This window comes from Pelodiscus sinensis, chromosome 7 (assembly GCF_049634645.1).
Source record: "Pelodiscus sinensis isolate JC-2024 chromosome 7, ASM4963464v1, whole genome shotgun sequence".
NCBI lineage: Eukaryota > Metazoa > Chordata > Testudines > Trionychidae > Pelodiscus > Pelodiscus sinensis.
The window spans coordinates 16,900,751-16,927,295 of NC_134717.1; the positions used below are offsets into that span (position 1 = coordinate 16,900,751).

General features: G+C 41.1%; 1 protein-coding gene across 5 annotated transcripts in view; it reads left to right on the plus strand.

Annotated features, from left to right (window-relative positions):
* Positions 1-26,545, plus strand: part of MGAT5 (alpha-1,6-mannosylglycoprotein 6-beta-N-acetylglucosaminyltransferase) — a 272,734-nt gene that overhangs the window by 226,363 nt on the left and 19,826 nt on the right. For all 5 annotated transcript variants that reach the window (XM_075933279.1, XM_075933275.1, XM_075933278.1 and 2 more), the window contains 4 exons: positions 12,945-13,091; positions 18,796-18,912; positions 19,748-19,822; positions 26,127-26,284. In XM_075933279.1, coding sequence (XP_075789394.1) covers positions 12,945-13,091; positions 18,796-18,912; positions 19,748-19,822; positions 26,127-26,284 — 497 coding nt within the window. The remainder of the gene's footprint in view (positions 1-12,944; positions 13,092-18,795; positions 18,913-19,747; positions 19,823-26,126; positions 26,285-26,545) is intronic.

Below are 26,545 nucleotides of genomic sequence, written 5' to 3' on the forward strand. Positions count from 1 at the left end.
CACCACTGGGACAGAATGATGACCATGCCCTTCAAGGTCCTTCGATCCCTGGATTGGTGGACCCGGGAGGGGAGGTCTGCACCAGGATACCATTCCCTAAGCCCCTACTAACCCTCTGGCTGGTGACGGATGCGTCAGATACAGGGGGAACCCACCTCGGAGACATACGGACACAAGATATGTGGATCGTGGATGATCTCTCCCTGCACATCAATGTCAGGGAGCTATGAGCAGTCCGCCTCGCATGGCATTCCTCCCTCAAATTGGGCAAGTTGGTGCACATCCTATCCAACAATACGTCGGCGGTCTCACATATCAATAGGCAGGATGGGACCTGCTCACATCACCTGTGTTAGATTCTACACTTGTAGGATCTCTGCATAGAACCATAAAAAACTAGAACTGGAAGGGACCTCGAGAGGTCATTGAGTCCAGTCCCCTGCCTTCATGGCAGGACCCAGTATCATCTAGACAATTCCTGATAGATGTCTATCTAACCTGCTCTTAAATATCTCCAGAGTTGGAGATTTCACAACATCTCTAGGCAACTTATTCTAGTGTTTAACCACCCTGACAGTTAGGAACTTTTTCCTAATGTCCAACCTAAACCTCCCTTGCTACGGTTTAAGCCGATTGCTTCTTGTTCTATCCTCAGAGGCTAAGGAGAACAATTTTTCTCCTTCTTTGTGACACCTTTTTAGATACCTGAAAACCGCTATCATGTCCCCTCTCAGTCATCTTTACAAACTAAACAAGCCCAATTTTTTCAGTTTTCCTTATCCGAGCGGATATCCACCCAATGGCCTCCTGTCTCCCAGGCTCCAAGAACGATCTGGCGGATCAGCTGAGCAGATCCTTCTCTGGTCATGAATGGTCTTTCAGATGGGACGTAGCCACTTGGCTCTTCCGCAAATGGGATTTTTCCCTTTTGGACCTATTCGCCACATAACAGAACAGGAAATGCCAGAAGTTCTGCTCCTTCATGGGAATGGGGTGGAGCTCTCAGAGAGATGTGCTAGTCATCTCTTGGCCCGGGGGTCTGCTTTAAGCATTCCTGTCATTCCCACTAGTCCACAGAGTGCTCTTGTGGTTGTAGGAATTCAGGGCATCACTGATCATCATAGCCCCAGCATGACCCGGACAGCATTGGTTCTCTACCCTCCTGAGTCTGTCATCAAAAGATCGATAGGGAGAGCTATGGTCCCAGACCTGATTACGCAAGACAGCAGCAGGCTTCGGCACCCGAACCTGTGCGCTCTGCACTTCACAGCATGGAAGCTCCATGGCAGATGGCAGTGGAGTTTCAGTATTCGGCTCAGATGCAGAAGGTGCTGTTGGGTAGTAGGAAGCCTTCCACCAGTGCTACCTATTTAGCCAAATGGAAGTGGTTCCATATCTGGACTATTCAAAGGGGATTTTCGGCCTTAGAGGCCCCAGGTTCCCGGGTCCTGAACTACCTTTTGGACTTCCGATTTCAAGGGCTGTCCTTCTCCTCAATTAAGGTCCACCTGGCAGCTATTTCCGCTTTCCATCTGGGCACCAGGGGCAAGACTCTTTTTGTGGACCCAATGATGAACAGATTCTTGAAGGGCCTGGACAGGCTTTACCCGCATGTCAGGCAACCCATCCCACAGTGGGATCTCAATCTGGTTCTGTCTAAGCTTATGGGAGCCCTGTTTGAACCTTTGGCAATGTGTTGGTTACTACACCTGTCCTATAAGGTATCCCTTTTGGTGGCCATCACGTCAGCCAAACATGTGTCCGAACTGAGAGCCCTCACTGCGGACCCCACATACACAGTTTTCTTCAAAGATGAAGTCACATCTGCGCCCCTGACCTGCCTTTCTACCGAAAGTAGTGTCCAGCTTTCATGTGTCACAGGATATTTTCCTACCGGTTTTTTACCCCAAGCATTGGGTAAGGAACAGGTGCTACCCACTTTGGATGTTTGGAGGGCTCTAGCCTTTTACTTAGAAAGAACGAAGCCCTTCTGCAGGTCACCTCAGCTCTTTGTTGCCATAGCAGAGCAGATGAAAGGCCAGCTGGCTTCAACACAAAGGATCTCCTCTTGGATCACAGTCTGCATTAGGGAGTGCTACAGGATGGCTAGGATTCCAGCCCCTTCCCTCACAGCCCACTTGATTAGAGCTCAGGCCTCCTTCAAAGCTTTTCTGGCTCGGGTCCTTATCCTGGACATATGCAGGACTGTCCACACCTTCACTAACAGGCATGGGAGGATGCCGCCTTGGGTAGGGCTGTCCTCCACTCAGTGGAAGGCTAGAACTCTGACCCTGCCTCTTTGGGTTTCTGCTTTGGAGTCACCTACATGGAATTGGACATGAGCAATCACTTGAAGAACAAATGGTTACTTACCTCGTAACTGTGTTTCTTCGAGATGTGTTGCTCATGTCCATTCCAAATCCCGCCCACCTCCCCTTCTTTGGAGTAGTCCGGTAAGAAGGAACCGAGGGGTGGAAGGCCAGCAGGCGTATATATGGGCTGGTATACCAGCACCACTCCAGGGGGCTCCCCTGCTGGCCTGATGAGTGCTGCTAGGCGAAAATTTTCTGACAATGCGTGAATGCTGTGCGCACACACCTACATGGAATGGACATGAGCAACACATCTCGAAGAACCACAGTTATGAAGTAAGTAACCGTTCTTTCTCTTTAACAGCATTGGTTCAAAGGGCAACTGTATACTGAACAAGCCTTCTTTTTAGGAAAGGCAATAATCACAGCCACAGAGAGATTTTCTGCCATCTGGAACGCTTTCATTTAGTTTCCAGGCCATTAAAGGATCGGTTTATCATAAAAGAAACACATCTGGTCATTACAGATAGTGTCAGTATGGCAAAGTCAATAAGCGCCTGAAAGTTAGTCCTTTGAAAATGCAGAAATGCTTTTTGAGGAAAAAGACTTTTCCATGAAAGGCAAAACATTCCCACATAATGAGAAGGGTGCAGAAGCTGCTCTGGAATGATAAATTGAGCAAGTAAGACTTCCTATCTGAAGTTTGTCTTTGAATTTGCTGACCTGTAGATATTTGGCAACAGGCATTAAAAATACATAAGGGGGTAGAGAGAGACTAGCTGTTGCTATGCTATGCTATTATATTATGAGGTCCACTTGCACTGTCATGATGGGAGACTTTAACACCAAGGTCAGATGAGGGAAAGCTTACGAAAAGTTCATAGGGAGATATGGCAGTGGCGAAAGGAATGAAAGAGGAGAAAGGTTAGTAGCGATGGCAGAAATGAAAGAACTGTACATGGCAAACACTTGGTATAAAAAGGTGGACATGGATCGCACCAAATGCGAAGAGCAAGAATAAAATCTGCTATATTTTAGTCAATAAAAGGTACATTCAAGACATCTCTGTTGTGCAGCCTTTCAACATCGGCAGTGACCATCGCTTGCTTAGAGCGAAGTTGATTTTCGACAAAGTGGCAGAAAAGAAGGCGTTACAGATGGCAAATAGGAAACAGTGGCCGAAGACAGCGATTTCTGGGTTTGACTGGAGCCAGACGGAAAAGTGTGATGAGGACTATGATATTTTTGCTCACAAGCTGAGACGTTGCTTAAAAGCAGCTGAAATTGAAAAGTTGAAGAAGGTGAAGGGAAGAATCTCGAAGGAAACTAAAAGCCTGCTGGAGAAGCGGAGAAACATAAAAAGGAGCTCGGATAACATCACTGAGTACTCCATTCTATGCAAGCTTATATGGCAAAAGCTAACGGATGACTTTGAGAACTTCCAGAAAGAAAAACTCCTCAAAACAGCTGAATCACTCAAAAGCTTCAGGACGTGCAAGTGGGAATTGACGCAGTATAGACTGAGCATAACAGCATTGAAGAACAAGGATAGAGAGACAATAATCGACAGAGCAGGGATGGAGGGAGGTCTGTAAGGACTTTTATACAGAACTATTTAAATCAAGAATCAATGTCACTCTCCCAGCGCTCCACGAGTCAGAAGAACACATCCCCCAATAATTGTCAGCAAAATCCGAAGCGCACTATATCCGAGGAAGAAGGGAAAAGCTCCAGGCAAAGATGGAATAACATCAGAAATTATTTCTGCAGGAGACGAAAAACTTTGGAAGGCCCAGTCTATATCTTGAAGAAGGAAAAATACCATCAAGCTGGAAGGAGTCAAATACCATCTTGCTGCACAAGAAGGGCGATCAAAAAACTCTTAAGAATTACTGCCCTATATGCCTACTCTCTCATATTTACAAGCTCTTTACAAAGGTGGTAACGAACCGACTTTTGCAGAGCTTGGATGAAGAACAGCCGAGAGAGCAGGCAAGGTTTCGAAGAAATTTCAGCACGATTGACCATATATTTACCCTAAGCCAGCTCCTAGAAAGAGCGAGGGAATATAAATTTCCGCTGTGCATTGCTTTCGTTGACTATGAAAAGGCCTTTAATATTGCATTGAACTCAACGCTATTGAAGGTGCTCTCAGAGCAGGGCATTAACATGCAATACATCAATTTGTTGAAGCGAGTATTGGATGTACAACAGATATTACTCTCCTCGAAACTCCCCTCCGTATCCCATCGAGAAAGGTATGAAGCAAGGAGATACGATTTCACTGAAACTATTCACCGTATGCCTCGAAATGGTTATGTACAAGATCAATTGGAGGAGTGGTGTCAACATAAACAGAGAACGATTATCTCATCTCAGATTCACGGACAACATAGTATTAATTGCCGAAAGCACCAACCAATTGCAGAGCATGCTACAAAGACTTGACAAGAAAAGCAGTCAGGTCAGTCTGAAAATGAACCGCTGCAAAATGAAATACATGCAAAAAGCCCAAATAACGATAACAGGAAAAGAAATCGAAGAAGTGGAACAGTACATAAATTTGGGCCAAGAAGTTAATATGTGCCAAGATCTGAACGGAGAATTCTCGCGAAGGATTCAGGCATGATGGTGTGCATTCAATTCCATCAAGGACGTCCTCAAAGGAAAAATCGATAAGACCACACGTACAAATATCTTCAATTCAGCAGTGCTGCCAGCTATGTTGTATGGCAGCAAAACGTGGGCTTTGATGAAGAAAGAAGAGCAGCGACTATTGGTAGCTGAAAGGGCAATGGAGTGAGCTATGTTGGGATTTTCCCTTCTGGATCATATTCCAAATGAAATGATCAGAGAACGCAGCAGTGTGAAAGATATTATCGTGGAAAGCAGACATAACAAAATGCGATGGGCAGGCCATGCAGCACATGGACCACAGTTACTGCTGAGTGGTACCCGCGAGAACAGAAAAGACCACCCGGTCGGCCTCCAAGAAAATGGGAAGATGACATTGTTAAACGTTTTGGACAAATGTAGAGAAGAAAGGCAAGAGTGTGAGAAGACTGGTGGACGTGTTGTGATAGGTGCAATTGTAACGATAGCTGAAGACCGATTGATCCAGGTGATAATATAATATATTAAAAAGTTATCTGCTCTCACTTTATATTGTAAGCTACTCCAGGGGGGTGATTCTTTTATCTTTGGCTTTAGTATGTGCTGTGCCCATTTACAGCACTATGTGAATAATGATGGCTGTGACTTTCAAAATCAACTTAAAGTTGGGAGGAAATGTTCAGATACTGAATGAAATGGTTTCAAGTGCTAATCTCTTAAGAGATTCTAAAATAATGGACACAGAATAAGAGTCTTAAAGCAGAGTGAGATAGGTGTAGGCAGTTTATTTTAAATATCCATATGCTCCCCTGCAAACTGTATATGGTTGCAGTTGTAAAAATATTTGACCGTAACAAGCATAAGAAGTTTGTAACACATACATATGCAGAACAGTGAAAACATCTCCTGGTTTCTGAGAGTAAATCTAAAAAACCACACACAAGAGCATAATATTTTTCACAGTAAGTAAGTTACCTTCTGAACACTAGAAGATGATTAGTCTCAGTAGTCCAAGAAATTAATCACATGTCAATGCAGCCATCTACCCAAACACTAAAAGAGGAAAAGTAAAAAGGATAACATCAGCAGGGGGAGTGACACTAAGCTTCCTAAAGAGAGGAAAGGAAAGGGACTAATCTGAGGCCAGCAAGTCCTCCCCTAATTAATAAAGAACAGGAATAAAGAACTAATACCAAAAGAGGAATATAAAAACAAGGAAGATATGAGTACTCATCAGAAAACTATAGATCACAACACTAAAATTAATCAAGGAACTCATGAAGAGAAATTTTCTGAATTGCCTGTACCCCAATGCTAGGGGCTTGGATGACAAACAAGAGGAATTGGAATTGCTCAGTCAGAAGCATAATTTCTAGCTAATGGGTGTTACTGAAACCGGGTAAGATGATTTGCACACTTAGAATGTTAAGTCAATGGTTGTAACCTATTTATATTTAAAGGATCAAGTAGGCAAAAGGAGAGGGGAAGTGACATGCTGTCAAATATGGTATAACCTATGTTTGAGTCACTGGTAAATCAGAAAACATCTTGAATGTTTATGGATCCGTATCCTAACAGATATAGCACAAGATGGGGTGTTAAATGCACCACATCACACTAGGGAACAAGATGACCGCCTCCTTACTTCCCTATCTATAATGTGTTTGGGGGGGAATTCTTCGAGTCGTGCTCCACTCTAGGGGTAGCACCCAGTGTATCTTTCCTGGGAGATTTTTTTTATGGCAGTGACTGTTTGGCCCATGAATGTGTGTTAGTTTTGTGCCCCATGCCACTGTTATATAGCACTGAGTGGATGCTCCACCCCAGTTCCTTCTGTCACCTTGGCCTGACATAGAACACTGGCATTTGTACCATTGAGATTTCCTTGGTTTCTCTGTTTTTTCTCTCTTGCTGATAGTTGTTAGTGTGTTGGTGTTAGGTTCTCTATACATAGTAGATACACTTATTTTAAAACAAACAAAACTTTCAACCCATTTTTTGTTTTACATACTATATTTGCGTAGATATTAGTTAGGTTTTTTCTTACTGGGACATGATTAGGGATGTATAATCCCATTTCATTGGTTAAGTGGTTAATCGATTAGGCAGGAGGGGCTGCTCTGCTCCCCCGGGTTAACCTTGATGTGTAAGTCTCGCCTGTTAAGGGTGAGGCATACTGGTTAACTGATTAAACATTCACATCTCTAGAGGTTATGCCTGGTTTATCTGGCTTCAGTGTTGTCTGTCCTGCTGGGAGGTGTTTCTGCTGTATGACCATTCCTGCTGCATCAGTCACCTTGGGGATTCTCTCATTGCTCAAAAGGACAATTTTTGTCTTGCATTAAAATAAAAAGCCAGAAAAATTAGAAAAATTAAGCTTCATCTCCTTATAATGGAGAGTTCTCTAGATCTGATCTGTGACTCAGATCAGAGGACTTTCTGCCCTCCATATTTCAGTCCACAAGCAAGTCTTCTTCACAGCTCCAGGATGCCCAAGAGGAAGATACAGGGTCCTTTCACAAGCCCTCAAAAGAACATGGCCTGGATTTACCGAGTAGAGATTCTGTCTCTAAAAAGCCAAGATTGTCAGTTCCCTCAGCTACTGGGGCCCCACCAGCTCTCCAGTCAAGTACCATTAAGGCTCCCAGTTGCTCAGGTACATAGTGTGTAAGGTGGCAAATCCACAAGTTTGGAGACACCGTTGGTTCCATTATTATATTGAGGTGGCAAAAGGAGCTTCCTGGCTACTAAATAATCCACTCAGTCCTACTGTGCCTCCCTGAGGGCACACAAGACCTTCAGCACCATTAGGAATTGCGCTCCCCTCCACCCAGGGAGAAGACATACTTGCTGGGCAAGGTGGGGTGAGGGTGGCACAGTGCTCTGCCACCATTCCTGCAGTGGCCGGGAGCCCAGGGAAATTGCTCCTTTTGTCCCTCCCCATCAGTGAGCCTGCTTCCAAGTTTCCTTGGCCACACCTCCTTCAGTGCACATGTTGGTCTCAGTACTGATGGGTCTCAGTATTGCAGGAGTTCCACTTTTCCTGGGGTCTGGCTGTATCTGAGACTGCTGACTCTGCTCCTTGGCTCCAGTGAGTTTCCAGTTCCAAAAATGTCAAGAGCCCTTGAGGTTCACCAAGTACCCATTGTTACCCTTAGACCCTGCCAGGTCCTCCACAATTCCTGAGTGAACATGAGGAATAGGATTCTGAAGAGGACCTTGCCTTGGACTGACACTTGTGAGACCAGGCCTTCTCCTTCTTACTCTTTCAGAGGTTCCTCGGCACAGAGCTATGGCCCAATTCATCTCTGTGTTAAAGGCCACTGGACTGAGTACAGCTGCCCTTCTTATGGCAGGCTACCCATCCTACCCTGCATGGGGGAGTCCAGGGACCCTGCTGCTACTCAGTCTCACATGGTGGACTGAGAGTGGAGGATGCTGCCAGGCCCTAAACATGGTCAGACTGTGAGTTGCTTCCCAGGCCAGCACATCAGGGTCAGGATCTGGCATGTCAGTCTTGTTGCCAGTCTTGTAACATTCAACCACTTTCATTTATATGCACTAATTCTACTAGGTCTAGTACCACTTCCATTGTCTTCCTGGAAATCATGCCGATTATTAAAATCTGTAAAGCCTTTACTCAAGCACTTATACGTACATTTACCAAACGTTGTGTTTTAACTCATGACTGAATGGTTTGTGTGGCGTAGCTCCATATTTCTGATAGTTATTAGTGTGTCGGGGAGTACATTGTCCACATTAGGGGAGAAGTAAATAATATAGACGACAGATCACTAATTTAGAGTGATCTGAACTGTCTGCAAACGGGGTGCAAGTACGAGTGTAGGCCATCCCTGGAATGGGAGACTCCATCATGGAGAGCAGTAATTCTGAAAGATTTTGGAGTTGTGGTGGAGAATGAACTCCAGTGTGAATCAATGCAAAAAATGCTAATATGTTCCTGGGATGTATAAACAGGAATCTTGAGTAGGAGCAGAGATTTTATCTTTTGTGTTTGGCACTGCTGCAACTGTGGCTGGAATATTGTGCCCATTTCTCAAATCCACAATTCGAGAATGATTTTGAGAGAATTCAAAGACAAACCCAAAAATGATTAAAAGATTAAAAAATATTCCTGATAGAAACAGACTCAAAAAGCTCAGTCTTATTAATTTTGTAAAGAGAAGGATAAGGAATTCCTTGATTTACAGTCTATAAATATCTATGTAGGAAACAAATATATAATAATGGGTTCTTCACTCCATCAGAATCAGGAGTAACGAGATCCAGTAGCTGAAAGTTAAAACTAGACAAATTTAGATTGGAAACAAAGTGTAAATTTTTAGCTAGAAGAGTAATTAACTGTTGAAACAGGTGGCCCCCAGCAAAAAATTATTGCCCACCCCTGGGTTAGAGTAAGCAGTCTGGACTCCTACTCTTGAGCTCAACACCATATGAGGATAAGAAAGCCTTGTCTCCCTTCCCCCCTCCCCCACCCCCGCCCAAACTCAGCTCAAAACTGCCCAGTTTCACTAGGTAAACACAGTCCACATGCATTTTTAAATGAAGCCTTTAGTATCCAATTGCTTGATTGCTTTTGTTGGACTTTTGATGCAATTTGACATGCAACATTGGTTACCTACTTACACTTAGCAGGTACCTTGACAGATTGTTGTAGCCTTTACACAAATAATAAGCTGCCTGTAATGGAAAGGATTTGTAAATTAGAGCAGCATGAGAATGCATTAATGGAAATGTCATGCTCCTTTAAGCTTTGCTTTTGGAACACACCAGATATGATTTCATGAGTTAATTTAAATGTTGTATTTATTATTTCAGTTGTACTGTTACTTGCTTATATTCAAGTTATGCGTTGAATTCCTGACTCTTTGAACTACATTGAAGAAATACAGTTTAAGTATGAATATGAAATACTTATCATTAGAGTCCATAAGATTTTAAAAAGAGTGATGATGGTTTTGACTAAGTGTTGATGCTGTTAAAATATAAAGGCATGACCCTTTTTTCATGGACCTTATTCTAAATAATCAGAACACGGAACAGATGCAAGATTTTTCAACAGTGCATGGCATCAGTTTAGGACAAATACTGGATTCCTTATTCATATACTGTACTTTTATCCAAATATAACTAAAACAACGAGCAGTCCTGTGGCACCTTGGGCTACGTCTATACTGCATCTCTCTTGCGCAAAAGCTTATGCAAATGAAGCACAGATTAGCATATCACTATGCTTAATTTGCATAATTAATTAGTGGTCACTTTTGCGCAAGAGGCTTTTGCACAAAAAGGAGCTGTGTAGACGGCTCCTTTTTGCACAAAAACCTTCTCTTGTGCAAGAGCCATTCTTCCTCATTTTTTCAAGAGAAGTGCAGTATAGACATAGCCTTAGAGACCAACACGTTTATTAGGTCATGAGCTTTCGTGGGTAAAACCCACTTCAACAGATGAGTTTGAGTGGAAATTATGAATCCAGGGCATGTATATAACAACAAAAGAAGTTACCTGTCAATTGTAGAACCAGTGTTAATTAAGCTAACTGAGTCAGGCCGGATCTATCTCATTCACTGCATGTGATATGGAAATGTGAATATTAGAGGTATGGAAAGTGCCTTTGTAATGTGTTAACCAGTTAAAATCTTTATTCAAGCCTAAATTGATAGTGTTAAACTTGTAAATGAAGTTCAGTTCAAATGTCTCCCCTTCTAATTGGGTGAGAAAATGCTTTAGTACTCTATTTTAGTACTCTACTAAAGAATGCTCTATTACAGAATTTTATCACTGATGCTGTTGTAAAAAAAGCAAATGCGATTTTAAGTTGCATGAATAGAGGCATAGCATGAAAGCAGGTGATGGTACTTCTCTACTCAGTGCTTGGTTATGCCTCATCTGGAGTAGTGTGTCCATTTTTGGTCAGCAATATATAGAAAGGAAGGAGAAAAACTGGAAAGGATTCAGAGGTCGGAGCAAAGGTAATCAAAGGGTTTGAATGCAAGCCATACAAAAAAGTCTGAAGGAACTGGGGATGTTTAGTTTGGAAAAACAAAAAATTAAGGTGAGAAGAGAGAAATATAGGTAGCAGCCTTCAGAAAGGCTGCCATAAAAAAGTGGAGAAAAGTTTTCCTCGGAGAGCACAAGCTACAGCATAGCAGATTTAGATTAAATCTCGGGAAAAGCTTTCCTTGTCCTGCTGTTTTTACAGTCGGGAGCAGACCGCCTAGAGAATGTTGTGGATGGTTCTTCATGGGTGGTTTTCAAAAGGAGGCTGGATAGCCTTCTGTCTTGGATAGCCTGGATGTAACAAATGCTGCAGCTTGATGAGGGGATAGATTAGGTGACACTTGCAGTCCCTTTCTGTCTCTGTTTCTATGATTACATAGTGTTCATAGAGTTGCAGAAGGATGTTAACTTTTCAAGCTGTTCTGCAGATTTCTTTTTTAGAGTCAGCTCATAATGTTAAATTGCTAATGCCAGGGGATGGAGTGGATTAAAGGCCTAATTCTGCAATGGCTCTCTCTCCACAACAGGGCTGATATTACGAATTTATGCTTCAAATTAATTTGTTTTTATATGTAGCCTGAAACCAGCTGCTGCCTATAGTCACTTAGATTTTTTTTTTTAATTCAAGATTTTATTTTCCTTTGAAGTAAAACTTTTTAATGTAGAGAATCTTAGTTTGCTAGGGTATGTCTACACTACCCTCCTAGTTCGAACTAGGAGGGTAATGTAGGCATACCGCACTTGCAAATGAAGCCCAGGATTTGAATTTCCTAGTCCTAGGCTTCCTAGTCCGAACTACCTAGTTCGTGCCGCGTGTAGCCGCGCGGCACGGGGTTCGAACGAGCAGGGATTTAAAAATGGCAATGCCCAGTTTATGCAAATCAAGCCCGGGAAATTCAAATCCCGGGCTTCATTTGCAAGTGCGGTATGCCTACATTACCCTCCTAGTTTGAACTAGCGGGGTAGTGTAGACATACCCCTAGAGAGATGTCATGCCCATAATGCATAATTCTAATAGCCATGAGGCTTAGATCTATCTAGGAGGCCATAGCTGAGACTAGCATATGCATAGAATTTTTCAACGGTGTTTTCAGAGATTTGTCGCAGCTGTAGCTATCATTGCTCTACCCATTGTATGCTAACTTTAAATTAAAGAAAATAAAAAGGCACATTGTTTAATTCAATTTTTTCAGTTGTCAGGGCCAGGAAAGAGATTGCTTCTAAAGACCTGTTACGTGTGAATTCTGAGACACCAAATGTTAAATATTTTTCAGTTACATTTCTTGTTGTCCAATAACTGTTTATTATAACATGTCCTGTAAGCTGGCAGTAAAAGTAAGCACTGATGCCTTTTTCCACTTCAAGTTTAGAACGGAGGAATAGAGCTGTTGGGCTTGTCCCTGCTGTGCTCTGAAGTTTGCTGCCATCTGCTGTTTTTTAATCATGTTTGTTCACTTTGGCCTGAGTATTTGTATATTGGCAAAAACTATCAAGTTGGGGGGGGAATAAAGTTGCGTAACTATTCAGTGATGTAACTATCGTAAAACATGTACTGTTGGTCTAATGGAGAACTTTACCAGTTTTGTTTGAACTGAAATCAAACCAGCAAACGTCTTTTTTCCCAAAATGTAACTGAAAGGCACACTTGTTCCATCCCTTTCATGATGAAAAAAACCTTCTATTTAATTTAGAGAAGATTGTCATTTTCTTTCCAGCCCATTACAGAAGGATTACTCTTTTTAAATCACAGAGAGGGAAAGAAAATAGCCAGATCCTTAGCACCAATTAGCATCAAGCTTCTAGATAACTTTATTTAAAAATTCTGTCAACTAATAGAACATCACCCAAGTCCTTTCAAAACTATTATGTGAACCTGTTTTGTAGACTTGAAAATTTAAATTCCGTATCATTCTTCAAATCTGGTAAACTAAAATTTTATTGTCTGCAGGAAAACAAAGTTAATGGGTGCTATATAATGTATATTTTGTATTTTTGCAGTTGTTTGTTGGACTTGGATTTCCATATGAAGGGCCTGCTCCTCTAGAGGCTATTGCTAATGGATGTGCTTTTCTAAATCCAAAATTTAACCCATCAAAAAGCAGCAAAAATACTGACTTCTTCAAAGGCAAGCCAACACTTAGAGAGGTAAGCTTGATAACATTGCAAAGTATTGGGGCTGTCATATACCTCAGTTGCTGATACTGTTTGCTTTACACTTTTTTGTTTGAGGACTGTACAGCAACCAAAGTTTTATTGCAAATAATTGCTTTATTTCTCATAAATAAAAAATAGAATATGAAACTAAGGTGCATAATTTACTCCATAGAACAGTTTGTCCTTTTGACTTAACAAGGCAGTGGCTTGAATTGGTATAATTAGTCCCCTGTAAGACCACAATTGTAAATGGGCACTATGATAATAAAATAATAAGTAATGAAACTCACAAAGTACTTCAAAGCTATAACTATGCATCTATGTATGTCTACATTCTAATTCTTTTTGACATACCATTTCTAAGTTTCACTTCAAGATCTGACTTTCTATCTGGGGAAACCTCAGTTGATATTCTTGTTAGGAAATGAGCATCACTGGGGAATAAAAGGGCATCCTTTTTCAAACAAATATGAATGTTTTAATTATGATTTTTGTGGAGAGATTTTGATTAAGACTCTGGTTAGCCCTCATAGTAACACTAGCAATGAACTATATGTATTTAAACGTAAAGACATCTGGAGAGCCAAACTAATTTTTGAAGAATAAACAGGAAAAAAAAACAAGCCTGCAAAGTATCCAGAATATTTTGTAGTCTGAAAGGAAAAGGAGAAAACCAAACTGCCCTTCCATGCAAGGATTTTCCTCAAGATTCTTTTTCATGTTTTATACAGGAAATGTGGCATATCTGTGTATAGGTAAAGTTAGATATATAAAACACTGAATACATTTAGCATTTATCTAACCATTTTTTTTCTTGTACTAACATTGGTTAAAACACACTATTGCAACCTTGACTTGTTTTGAATAAGTACTGTGTTTGTTGTTAATGAAATGCAGATATCTCATGTAAAATAGAATATGTAGATAAGAAACAGCTTGCATAATAGCTTTGCTTTTCTCACAAATATTTCAGCTAGATGAATTGCACATTAAACTCATGCAAATTGGTATGCTGGATTTCTACTGTTTTTCACTTTAATTAAGTAATATAGGTTTCCTGTGCCAGGAGGTGTGAGCAAGGTTCTCAATCTGCTCTACAAACAAAATGGGTATAGTAGTTCAAATTCACTTCTTTCCTACAGTTTGACTTACTTAACAAAGAAATGAGTAAGTAAGTAGAGGAAGTGGCAATTTAAAAACACCCTTTTTCCCAGCTTTGCTTTCTTGTAGTTTTTCTGCTCACGACTGCTCAAACTTTTTGGATCTCCCTCTCCAAAAAGCCACTTCTAGATCTTCTGTGTCCAAGAGCAATAACCAGTCAGCTTCCCAGTAAATTATCATCACTCACTTAACCCTTTACTGGAAGAATCAACACTAGTTGAAGTGCCATGCTCTGTTATCCAAATACTGCCAGCCTGCTACAGCAATTAAAAAATTGCATTGCTCTATGTATGGTGTTCAAATTTCTAGTGATGTTTCTTTTTTACTACTTTGACTTGTGTACTACACTATCAGTATGGATCCTGATGGTGCTTTTTACTCCATTTATCTACTCTTGAAACAGTAGTGACTAATTGAGTGGTCAAAACACACAAATGGGAGTCAAGTACATCTGAACTCTAATCCCTTTTCTTACTCATTGGCTTTAGGTAAGGTGGTGGGAATCATGACACTTCAGTTACTGTGTTTTTTCTCTTCATGTAGGTAGAAGAGGTAAAAAAAAAATGAGGAAAATTTTGCTGCCAAAAAATAATTTTGTCTGAACTGATTTTGATGTTGAGAAATGTCAGTTTTTCTGTAGGAAAATTTGAGATGAAAATGTGTTGTGTTTTTTTTTTTTTTTTTTGAATGGACATTTTGTTTTGGTTTAAAATGTTTGCTTCATTTGTTTAAAAAAACTGAAAAGACATTTTGGAAAGAAATGTCAATTAAAAACAAGAGTTTTTTTATTTGTTTGTTTTCTGAAATCCAGAAAGTGGAAAAAGCAACTTTTATGTTTAAATGAAATTAACATGTTGACTCAACATTTCCCATGGGAAAACTTTTCTACCCAAAACATTTCAAATGGAAGCTTTGTGTTTAACATCTCTTACAGGGGAAAAATTACTGGGTTCTTACTACGGAAGAACCACAAGAATGACTGACTGTGAGCTTGTCAGTCACAATATTTCAGCAGCAGGACAGTTTATTAAAATTTCTGCAGAACACATCCTCGCAAGAGCTGGAAGACAGTGAAACATTGCTGGTTGCCCCTGTGCTTAAACACTACTAGCTTGAGGAGATTCACTATTGGTATACAGTTTTCAAAACCAGACCTGGCTAATTGCACTTAGGGTTGCCAGGTGTCCGGTATTGACCTGGACAGTCCGGTATTTTCGCCTCCTGTCCGGTAAAAAAGAAAAATCAGAAAATATCGGACATCTAAAATGTCTGGTATTTTCAGATTTTTTTTTCCCAGCCAGGAGGTGAAAATACCGGACACCTGGCAACCCTAGCACCTGGGCCCAGCCTCCCTCTCCCCGTCTCACCCCTGGACTCCATGCTTACCTGGTTCCGCAGGAAAGCTAAGTTCTGGCTTGAACAAGAACACAAAATGGCCACCGGCAAAAAGCCTAAAGACCAAGGGGAGCCGCTCCCCTGTTCCTATCCCTATTCTAACTCTGCACTCACTCTGAAAGGGGCCATGGTGTTTTAATGCTGTTTTATTATTTAATTTGTATTTATTTATTTATTTGTTTGTTTGTTTGTTTAATTTATTTTGCTCAACAACTTTGGTCTCCCTACCCCCCCTTTTTTTTTCAACTGAATTTTTTCCCTGGTGGTTTTTTTGGGGGGAAGGGGAGGGGGGCATTCAGTATTTTTGGTTCAACCATCTGGCAACCCTAATTGCACTATCTGCCAGTCTGAGGTATACAAAGAATCGATGATCTCTTGTTATAATCCTGAAACTCTGTTAATCATTATATTTACTTACTTGAAAAAAAGTCACGTTTTGAAACATGTAAAGGTTATTTCTTAAGTGCTAACGTTATGCTTTAACACAACTTAATGCTAAAGGCATATGTCCTGCCCCAAGAAGCTTATGTAATCAAAAATTCAGATGTGAATGCCCTGGAAACCCAGGAGATTTTGATAACCTGAGATTTTAAAAATATATCACTTTTAAACAGTAGTGTTAGTAGTGTGATACTGAGTTCAGCTTACATATGCAGATCTGATATAGGAAATGGGCTTTCAGGAACTGAAAAGATGATGAGGGAAGCATGGTGCATTAGGAAACAGCTGATATAGATAGAAAATGTAATCTGCATAGCATAAGCTTTCAGTTGCCATCTCACATGGCCTACTTTTCACTGAATTTGGGGTAAACACACACTAATGGATGCAGCAATGATCTGCCTGCTCACATTAAAATACAGTAATGTGACACCCTTCCACATCTCTTGACTTCTGTGGAACCTTGATGCCATTGCAGTCTCTTTCAGTACCAAGCTGACAGTTCTGGCCATGGTCTAATTGATGCTGACTGAATTATTTGTTCTGGTTTGGACTGGTTGATAGTTTTTAAAATTTATTTTAATTGTTTTCTACCAAGCAGTGAACAAGATACTAATTAGGTTCTAAAATACACACAGGAGATGACATGCGGTCTCATTTTCAGGAGAGTCAGGATTTTGTTCTGAGTGATCAGAGTCGTATTTAATTGTGCCATCTGTGTACGAGTTCAGAACTTTTGAACTTGGAGAATTGGATAACATGGGGAGCACTTAATAGAATGTAGAGGCTTTCGTTTCCAGCTCAGGGTTTTAGACCTGCCCAAGGCTAGCAGATGTAATGATCTGGAGAAAATGTTTTTAATTTTTGATGAATATTATGTGACTGTGTTTCCCTATTCAATTTTGTATTGCTGCTTATCTGAATAGACAAAGGTAAATCAAATGAGGCTGTAAACTGGTTATTAAATACCAAGCAGCAAAGGTAAAACACACATAATACAATACCAGATACACGATTTCAAAGGAATAAAGATAATGATTCAACCACCAATTGGGGGACAAAATACCTACCTGCATCCATACAGACTAAGAGATTTCACCCTTTCTAAAGAGGGTGGTTGTAAAATGAGTCCAGCTCCCAGAGGATGCATGGCAATAGTATCTTCCATATTGTATGCACTAATCGGTAACCTTGCTAGCAGTCTGACAATAGAAATTCAGACTCGAATGTGCACAGTTCAGGTTGTATCTCCCTTAACTGAGACTCTCTGATTCGGCCTCATCCCTGGTCTGGCAGGACGATAGATGTTCCTGGCCCACAGAGTCCAGGTATAGGGAAGTCTGGCTAGGAAGCAGAAGCGTGCCTGGGGCAAAACAGGGACCAGCTTCACGGGTGATTCCTCAGCCCCACCCAGTCAGTCAGCTCTGTGCAGGGAGCCCTGAGACTCTGACTGGGCGGGGCTGATTAATCACCTGTGAAACTGCGTTGCTGCGTAGTTACGAGGGAACACTGGTGGGGACTCATCCAGGAGCTTATGGTGGGAGGCACAGTGTGGAGATCTGACCCCAGCAACTGGGCAGTAGCAGGGGGCCAGCAACAGCTGAGCAGCTCCAGCGCTGGCTAGAGCCAGGGAGCTCTGACCCTAGCTGCAGCCCCAGCTGTGCAGCTCCGACCCTGGCGACAGTGAAGCCAGTGGGAGATGTGGAGTAACGGCTGGTCAGGCAGCAGCCACGCAGGCAGCAGGGCTGTGGAGCAGCAATTTAGCGTGGTCCTTAGGGGAGAAACTTCCCCTGGTTCAGCAAATCTCTTTGTCCAAGACCAGTCAGGTCCCGAGGGTGCTGGATCAAAAAGGTCCAACCAGTAATAATCAGACATTTCTCTCGCTTACATGAGAAAAAGAGGAAGACGAGAGAGTTTGCGTGGACAGGAAGCCCTCGCCATTGGTGGTTTTGCACCGCATCAGCCCAAGTACATGACGCAGAGGGATGACGCTTTTCAATGCGCTCTCGTAATGGAACCTGAAAGTTGAAAAGGAAATTGAAGCAGTAATGATCCCATACCAGAAAATTTTAGATATTACACGTGTTTATTGCATTATTAGATGTAAATATTAATATAGTGCATCTTTACATCATTTTATATGGAAAACGTGGTTGTTTTGTGTCTGGAACACCCACCGCCCCCAGTATTCATGCATTTCACCATGGGCAAGGGCTTTCTTTACTGATATTGCATTGCAAAGGGGTGGACATTTTTCAAAAGATGCAGGAATGGATAGCACATGGAAGGCTTGGGATAGAAAAGGAGATGTAGGAGTAGTTCATCTAAATGTGTTAGTGGATCATATAGAGGTAGATGAAATTTCCCAGAGTGCAGATTATAGAGAAAAAAATGGAAGAGGATGATACATAAGGCAGGATAAAAACCATTCCACTGCTATTTCTATGCTGTACCTGTTGTGTGGATAAATTATGGGTAATCTCTATGCTTATCATGTACACTAAGTTCACCTACAGGATGTAACAAGAAAAATATAGGAAACCAGAAGCAGGTAAAAGGAATTAAGCAGTCTTTATATTTCAACTCTGTAATTGCATTATCTATGTATATTATGCCCTGACACTCAAAGCAAGTGATGGGGGCGACTGTGGTATCTTGATTCTTGATTTTTACCAGTATATTAATTTTTCTCTTTCAGTTGACATCTCAGCATCCCTATGCTGAGGTTTACGTTGGAAAGCCTCATGTCTGGACTGTGAATATCAATGATCCTTCTGAGGTTGAGAATGCAGTGAAAGCAATTTTGAATCAAAAGGTTAAAATTTATTTTCTGTAATCAATACGTGGTGTCTGAGCTACTGCTGTTACATTAATATCAAATGTTAATTTCATTAATAGAACTAAGCAATCTGGAAGGTCCTTTTGAGGTCCTATGCCACACCTATCACTTTGGTGTCTGAGTATCATAATTTAGTGTTAGACCCTGCACATGCTGACACACCCGCTTATCTTGAATCACATGAATAAAACTAAGCATGTGTATTAGCATAAAGGATTGGAGCATTAGCAAGCGACTCCAAATCCCAGTTCCTAGATTTGTTGTTGAGTCTTTGTAAGTTTTCTGTGCATGTTAGTAAATCAGTTGGCCTATACTTTACTCAGTTGAACCCATTAATTAGCAATTACACAAAAGCTATGAAGCCATTTCTGCAGTAAGCTTTTAATGTAAGGATTGAAAAAAATCAGAAGACAGTCTGAAAACATCTTCAAAGAGCATCCAATTATAGGAGCATCATATTTCCCTTTGTACTATTTAAATTTGGAAATTAAACTGAATTACAACGGGTAACTATGAGATCAGTAATCTTGTGATAAGTTTCTGTTGAGTAAACACTTAATCTCCCTCATTTAACATCCCCTCAAAGACAATCAGTGAGCAATTTTAGAATTGCCTTTGAGCAAAAATCAGTTGAAAGTGAGGACAGCACAAACCAGTGATTTGTTAATGATTATATTTACACTTGTTTGCTCCAAAAGCTATAATGTATTAAACAGTACACAGGCACCAACATAACATTAACCCCAGGGACACTTCCAGTAAAATCATCCCTTAAAAATTCGAATTTAAACACATTGTCCTGTTTCAACAGATTGAACCTTATTTGCCCTATGAATTTACATGTGAGGGGATGCTACAAAGGATGAATGCATTCATTGAAAAACAGGTATGACCTTGCATTGTTGATGTAATACACCTCTCTTAGGCACAGCCTTTATATTTTAAAGGGCACTTTATTATTAAAACTCTTTGTCCTGGGAATTTTTGTTTTTAATTTTGGATGGACCTGCAATGCAAATGCAAATCAGGGCTTGTGGCTTAGCTAAGAGTTCTTCTAGCAACCATTCTACTGGTGTGATGGTTTGGTGTATGATGATAAAGAAACCATGGGAATGTGGTGTAGCGGTTAACAAAGGGTGCTTACTGTGTGTCAGGACTAGAGCTGGGTGAAAACTGATAGGTCTAGTTCTGTAAATCTTCCTCTTTGTTCTATTATTTAGTGGCTAATATCATTTGGTGCAGTGTATGTCTATAACTAAAATCTCTTTTAGACTGTTCTTGATCTTTAATTATTTTCTGATCTGGATTTTCTCCCCTCGAATTAATGTTTAATAGGGTATATATGTAAAATAAAGGAAGTCATCATGGGACCGAGGACACATGACAGAGCAAAGTCTTTCTAAAAGCATATAGATTGCATCAAAGATAATGATAATCAGTCTATGTAGCTCTTTTAAAATTAAATTATGGAATACCAAAATGAGCTTGTAAAATACTCAAAAGATATTTTTTAAATAAAATTGCTGGCTCTCATGGTTACAAAATAAACTAAACCACTGAATGAGAAAGTCATTGTTAACTTATTAACTTAATACTGTTGTTGCGGAGAAATAATTACTATATACTGCGGCTTTGTATGTAAGTCACCGTGTTAATCTCAGTTAATAGGGACCATTATACCTGTGAAACTTTCTTTTCAATTTGTGTCAATATAATTTTTGTTTAGTGAAAGCCACCATACTTTATGCACCATATATACCGTGTTGCTTCTGTTAATAGGAAAATGTTATGAATTCCACAAAGCAACTATATGAAGTACCATGATATTTTATTTATCTGAATGATTCTGATATCCATAAAACATTTTCAGTCATCAAGGCTGAACTGCAGTCTGCATAAACCTGTGCTGCATTCTGTTGATAAAGCTCACTGCATCATTTAGGGCATTATTTCTCAACAAGTGGTACAGGTACCCTTAAGGATACTCAAGAGAAGTCTGAGGGGTACGTCAACACAACTGCAATTTGGAGAAAACTGGATTTTTGTGTTAAGTTTTACAGCATTTTATTATTTTTGGAGTTTTTACACCCAAAAATTTCATAACCTGTCTAGCTACGATTAAGTTGGTTTAAACAAATGTATTGTAATGGTAGAAAAAAATATTGTGTGTTTGAAAACTGTAGGTACTGGGGGTACTTATAATTTTTTAAAGGGGTACTTTATAAAAAAAAAAGGTTGAGAAACACTGATTTAGGGCATTAAGCTTTTTTAAAAGACAGGTGTCAGTGTTTTGAGATGCTGGGGCTAGAATGAGGAAGACCAAGAGAACAGGTTAGGAATACTTTGTGTAGTTGAGTATAGCTACATACCCAACTATTAATCCAGGACCTGATCCTAACAAGCCCTAGCAGCTTTTGCTCTCATTGACTTCAGTGGTAGTATCCAGATATTGTCGAAGTACTTGTCTACTGTGATGTCTTTATCTTTTATCACAGTTAAAACATTCAAAGAAGTATTATTGCAACTTTAACAAAAATACCACAATGCTAACTATTGTTGTATTTACAGAAAAATGGAATATATCCTTTAAGGCTCCATATTAATAGACTGACATTTCTACGGGTATCAAAGTTAACAATGGAAGAGTGAAGAGATCCAAAAACACAATACTGTATAGAATCAATGAATCTCGTAAGGTAGACTGTTTCCAGTTTAAGAAGAAATTGAGCAGTATAAAAGTATAAAGGCAATTCTGTGCCTTATGGGAATAGTTTGTCATTATAAACATTATGAAGTTTTGACATTTTACCCATAGGCAAGGCAAATGGGTTCATTCCTGGGATTGTGAACAAGATACAGAACCTTTCATCAACCAGTTTTCTGTGACAAGTCTAGCTCAGGGTAATGTTGCTAATATTGGATTTCACCTCAAGATAATATAAAGTATGGCTGATGGTGGCCATTTATTATACAGGCAGTCCCTGGGTTACATACAAGATAGGGACTGTAGGTTTGTTCTTAAGTTGAATCTGTATGTAAGTCGGAACTGGCGTCTAGATTCAGCCGCTGCTGAAACTGACCGCCTGTTCTGACTTACATACAGAATCAACTTAAGAACCCCAGGCGTCCCCAAGTCAGCTGCTGCTGAAACTGATCAGCAGCTGATTCCAGGAAGCCCGGGGCAGAGCAACTCTGCCTCGGGCTTCCTGTAGTTAGCGCTGGTCAGTTTCAGCAGAAGCTGACTTGGGGACGCCTGGGGCAGAGCAGCTGGGGTGCTGCTGGGTTGCTCCAGTAGCGCCGCTCCTCGGTGCTACTGGACCAACCCAGCAGCACCCCATCTGCTCTGCCCCAGGCGTCCTGAATCAGCCGCTGCTGAAACTGACCAGCAGCGGCTGAATCAGGACCTGGGGCAGAGCAGCTGGGGTGCTGCCGGGTTGGTCCAGTAGTGCCCAGAGCGGCGCTGCAGGACCAATCGGCAGCGCCCCAGCTGCTTTGCCCCAGGGTCCAAAACAAAAGCCTGGTCTGCTGGGGGGGGGGGCACACTAGCTGTGCCCCCCCCCAGCAGACCAGGGACACGGGGAGCAGAGCCGCAGCGGCAGCGGGGTGCCGCGCCTCTGAGGCTTTGCTCTGGCAAAGTCTCAGAGGCGCGGGACACCGCCATGGCTGCAGCTTCAGTCCCGGTGCCTGTGGTCTGCTGGGGACGGTCCCCAGCAGACCACAGGCACCGGGACTGAAGCCGCAGCCCCGGCGGGTTCCCGCGCTTCTGAGGCTTTGCTCTGGCAAAGCCTCAGAAGCGCAGGAACCCGCCCGGTGCCCCTGGTCTGCTGGAGACCGTCTCCAGCAGACCAGGGGCGCCGGAGCAGCTTACGAACGGGGCTCTCGCACCCCGGAGCTCGCAGGTAGCAATCCGCCACCTCGACCTCCGGGGCGAGAAAGCCCCGTTCGTAAGTGCGGATCCGACATAAGTCGGATCCGACGTAAGTCGGGGACTGCCTGTATTCACAACCAAGAATATTATAGGAATTAGCACATTAAATTGCAAGACCAGTAGCAAAGATTTTTAATGCATCTGTAAACTCAGGGGTTATACCCAATGACTGGAGAATTCATAGCATAGTTCCTATTTTTAAGAAAGGGGGAAAATGGGCTTGGAACAAATTTTGAAAAAGAAAGTAGTTAAGGACATAGAGTGAATGGTAATTGGAATAAAATACAATATGGATGTATAAAAGGTAGCTCATGCCATACAAACCAGATCTCCTCTTTTGAGAAGGTAACTGGGGTTTTTTTTAGACAAATAAAATGAGGTAGATCAAATCTACTTGGACTTCAATTATAGTTCTACATGGGAAATTATTAGTTACATTGGAGAAGATGGGATTAATATGAGAATTGAAAGGTGGATAAGGAACAAGTTAAAGAGGAAACTACAATGTGTCATGCGGTTCTGCCGCTTTGAAACGCTGTGGGGAGCATGAGGCTAGTGGGGAACTGCTTGAGTCTCCCTGCTGGCCCCCATGCTCCTCACAGATCTTTCGCCTATGAAATGTAGCAATGGCCCTGGGTTTGTTGCTACACTTCAAAGGCAAATGAGCCCTTATCGACTAATCAAATAGTCAATGTCAATTCAATTAGTTAATGTAAATTTAACATCCCTAATGAGCATGCTAATAAAATGTGTGAATGACACAAAATTGGGGGGTATTACCAATATGGAGGAGAACTGGAATATCATACAAGATTATCTGGACAACTTTATAAACTGGAGTAATAGAAATGGGATGAAATGTAACTGTGCAAAATGTAAGTCATGCATTTAGAGTCTAAACAAGAATTTCTGCAACAAGCTGAGGGCTCTTGAATTGGAAGTGCAGAGCAGGACAGGTCTAGGTGTGTCAGTCGATCACAGAAATAATGGAAGTTATCTCCTTAGTCCTAAAATCAGGCTTCTAAATCCACACTGAAGCACCAAAATAAAATGACCCTCTTTTCATGGGTGCTGTCAGCAAAACTCATTGAGCCACCAGTGTGATGTGGTTGTGAAAAAGTATAGTGCAGTTCTAGGATGCATCAGGCAAGGCGTTTCCAGTAAAGAAGTGTTAGGACACAATAAAAGGCACTGCTGAGACCTCATCTGAAATAGTGTAGGCAGTTCTAGTCTTCTATGTTTAAGAAAGAGGAACTTAAACTGGAGTAGGTTTAGAGAGTGGCAGGTCCGAGGAATGGAAAACTTACATTTTACAAGAGGAGACTCAAAGAGCTTGACTTGTTTACCTAACCAAAAGGTGGGGAGATATGATTGCTGTCTATAGATGTATCAGAGAGCTAAATAGCAGGGAAGGAGAGGAGCTATTTAAGATAAGCATCAGTGTAGACACAAGAACAAATGGATATCAGTTGGCCATTAACAAGTTTAGTTTTGAAATTAGACTAAGGTTTCTAAATATCAGGGGAGTGAAATTCTGGAACAATCTTCCAACAGGAGCAGTGGGAACAAACAACATAATTGGCTTCAAGAATGAGCTTGATAAAGTTTGTGGGGAGGGGAGGAGGAGGAGGAGGAGTATGATGAGACTGCCAGCAGTAAATCATAGAAACATAGGACTGGAAGGGACCTCAGAAGGTCTTTTACTCCAGTCCCCTGCATTCAAGGCATGACTGTCATTTATACCATCTCCTATAGGTACTGTCTAACCTGCACTTAGAAACCTCCAATGACGGAGATTCCAGAACCTCCCTAGGCAGTATCTGCAATGGCTGGTGATGGAACACTAGATGAGTCCGTGGCGTTACTACAGAGTCTTTTCCAGTTGTCTGGCGGCTAGATCTTTCCCACGTGCTCGGAGTCTAACTAATCACTGTATTGAGGGTCAGGCAAGAATTTTCCCCTGGGTCAGATTGGCAGAGACCCTGGAGATTTTCTCCTTCCTTTGCAGAATGGGGCCCATGTCACTTGTAGTTTAAATTAGTGTAAATGGGTTTAAATTAGTGTAAATGGTGGGGCACTGTAGCTTGAAGGCTTTAAATCATGATTTGAGGATTTCAGTAACTCAGCCAGAAGTTAGGGGTCTGCTACTGGAGTGGGTAGGTGACCTGCAATGTGCAGGAGGTCAGACTACATGATCCTTTCAAATTCTCTGAGTCTGTCCCGGAAGACTCAAATGCCTTCTGCTGCTGGTACTAAATCAGCCTAGATTTGACAACTAGATTTGAACTTATTTATTTGACCCCAACTTTTATGGGAATTCGGGGGGAGATTGAAGAACTAGCCAATAACATGGATTCTTCAAAGATATGAGCTTACTAAAATTTACAGTAATTGTAAATAAACTTCTAATACTTTGCCAGTTGTGTATGAGAACTTATTGTAAATGAGGGAAAAAATAACCAAAAATGCACTTAGAACAAAATCCCAAATTTCCCTTCTCATCAAGAACCACATATGAGAATTCACATTGTTCATAGTCAGTACCGATGTGGGTGTTGTGTCATCAGTAGTTCCACTGGGAAACAGGAACAAATTCCATGAATGTTTGCGCTCTAGTCTAGAGAGATGGTACATAACATATCAAACTCAGTCTTTATATAAGTGTCACTAACTCTGTGGCTAAGTATTTGGGAAGGAGCAAGTTGAAGCAGATATTTGCACGTGGGAACTTTCCATAGAGGATGCGTAATCAGTTTTTGGAACCATTCTCTATCAGGATTTTCTGGCGGTAACTATGTCATTCTAACAGTAATTCTTGTTTAGCACTAAAACATTGCCACAAGGTATCACTGAAGCAAAGAGAGAATCAAAAATGGATTAAATGTGTGACTAAAGAGAACATCTATAATCACATTTAATCTGATGTTTACATAAATGAGACATGTAAGCCATCCTGCTTCAGGGCATAAGGCAACACTATTGTCGAAAAAGAAAGAAATTTCATGTTGGAGGAAAAACAGCACTTTTTGCAGCTTCTGAAGCATTTCATACTGGCTGGTGTTAATTTTTTGTTTGGAGATTCATTGTGATAATCCCCCTTGTTAAAGCTCATATTCTTCTCAATTGATCAGCTGACTACAAGTAAGGTGGTCTCACTGCCAAAAAAAAAGTTTCTACACTTTTAATTACCTTTGCTATATTCCTAACCACTGATGTTTATTCAAAGGCTGTAGGTTTAATACAGTACATTTTGTGTCTGCAGGATTTCTGCCATGGGCAGGTGATGTGGCCACCATTAAGTGCACTTCAGGTAAAAATTACTGAACCTGGAAAATCATGTAAACAAGTATGTCAGGAAAACCAGCTCATCTGTGAGCCATCCTTCTTCCAGCATCTTAACAAAGACAAGGATCTGCTGAAGTAAGTATTGAGGAGTGTGGAAATATAATTGGATACCTTTACATATAATAAATTCTATGGGAAGGGGATAATGCTAATGTAGCTATAATATAGAGTGCTCAAGTTTTCAACTCCTTAAAAGCTGAGCTAAAATTAGTAAAATAAATCTTAAATTTGTTACTTTGCTGCCTTAAAATAGTTTCTAATATAAATGCTAGTTAACAGTAGTAAGCATTCTAATTTAAATACAGTAGGTTAAAATGCAAAGTTTAAGTTTAAAAC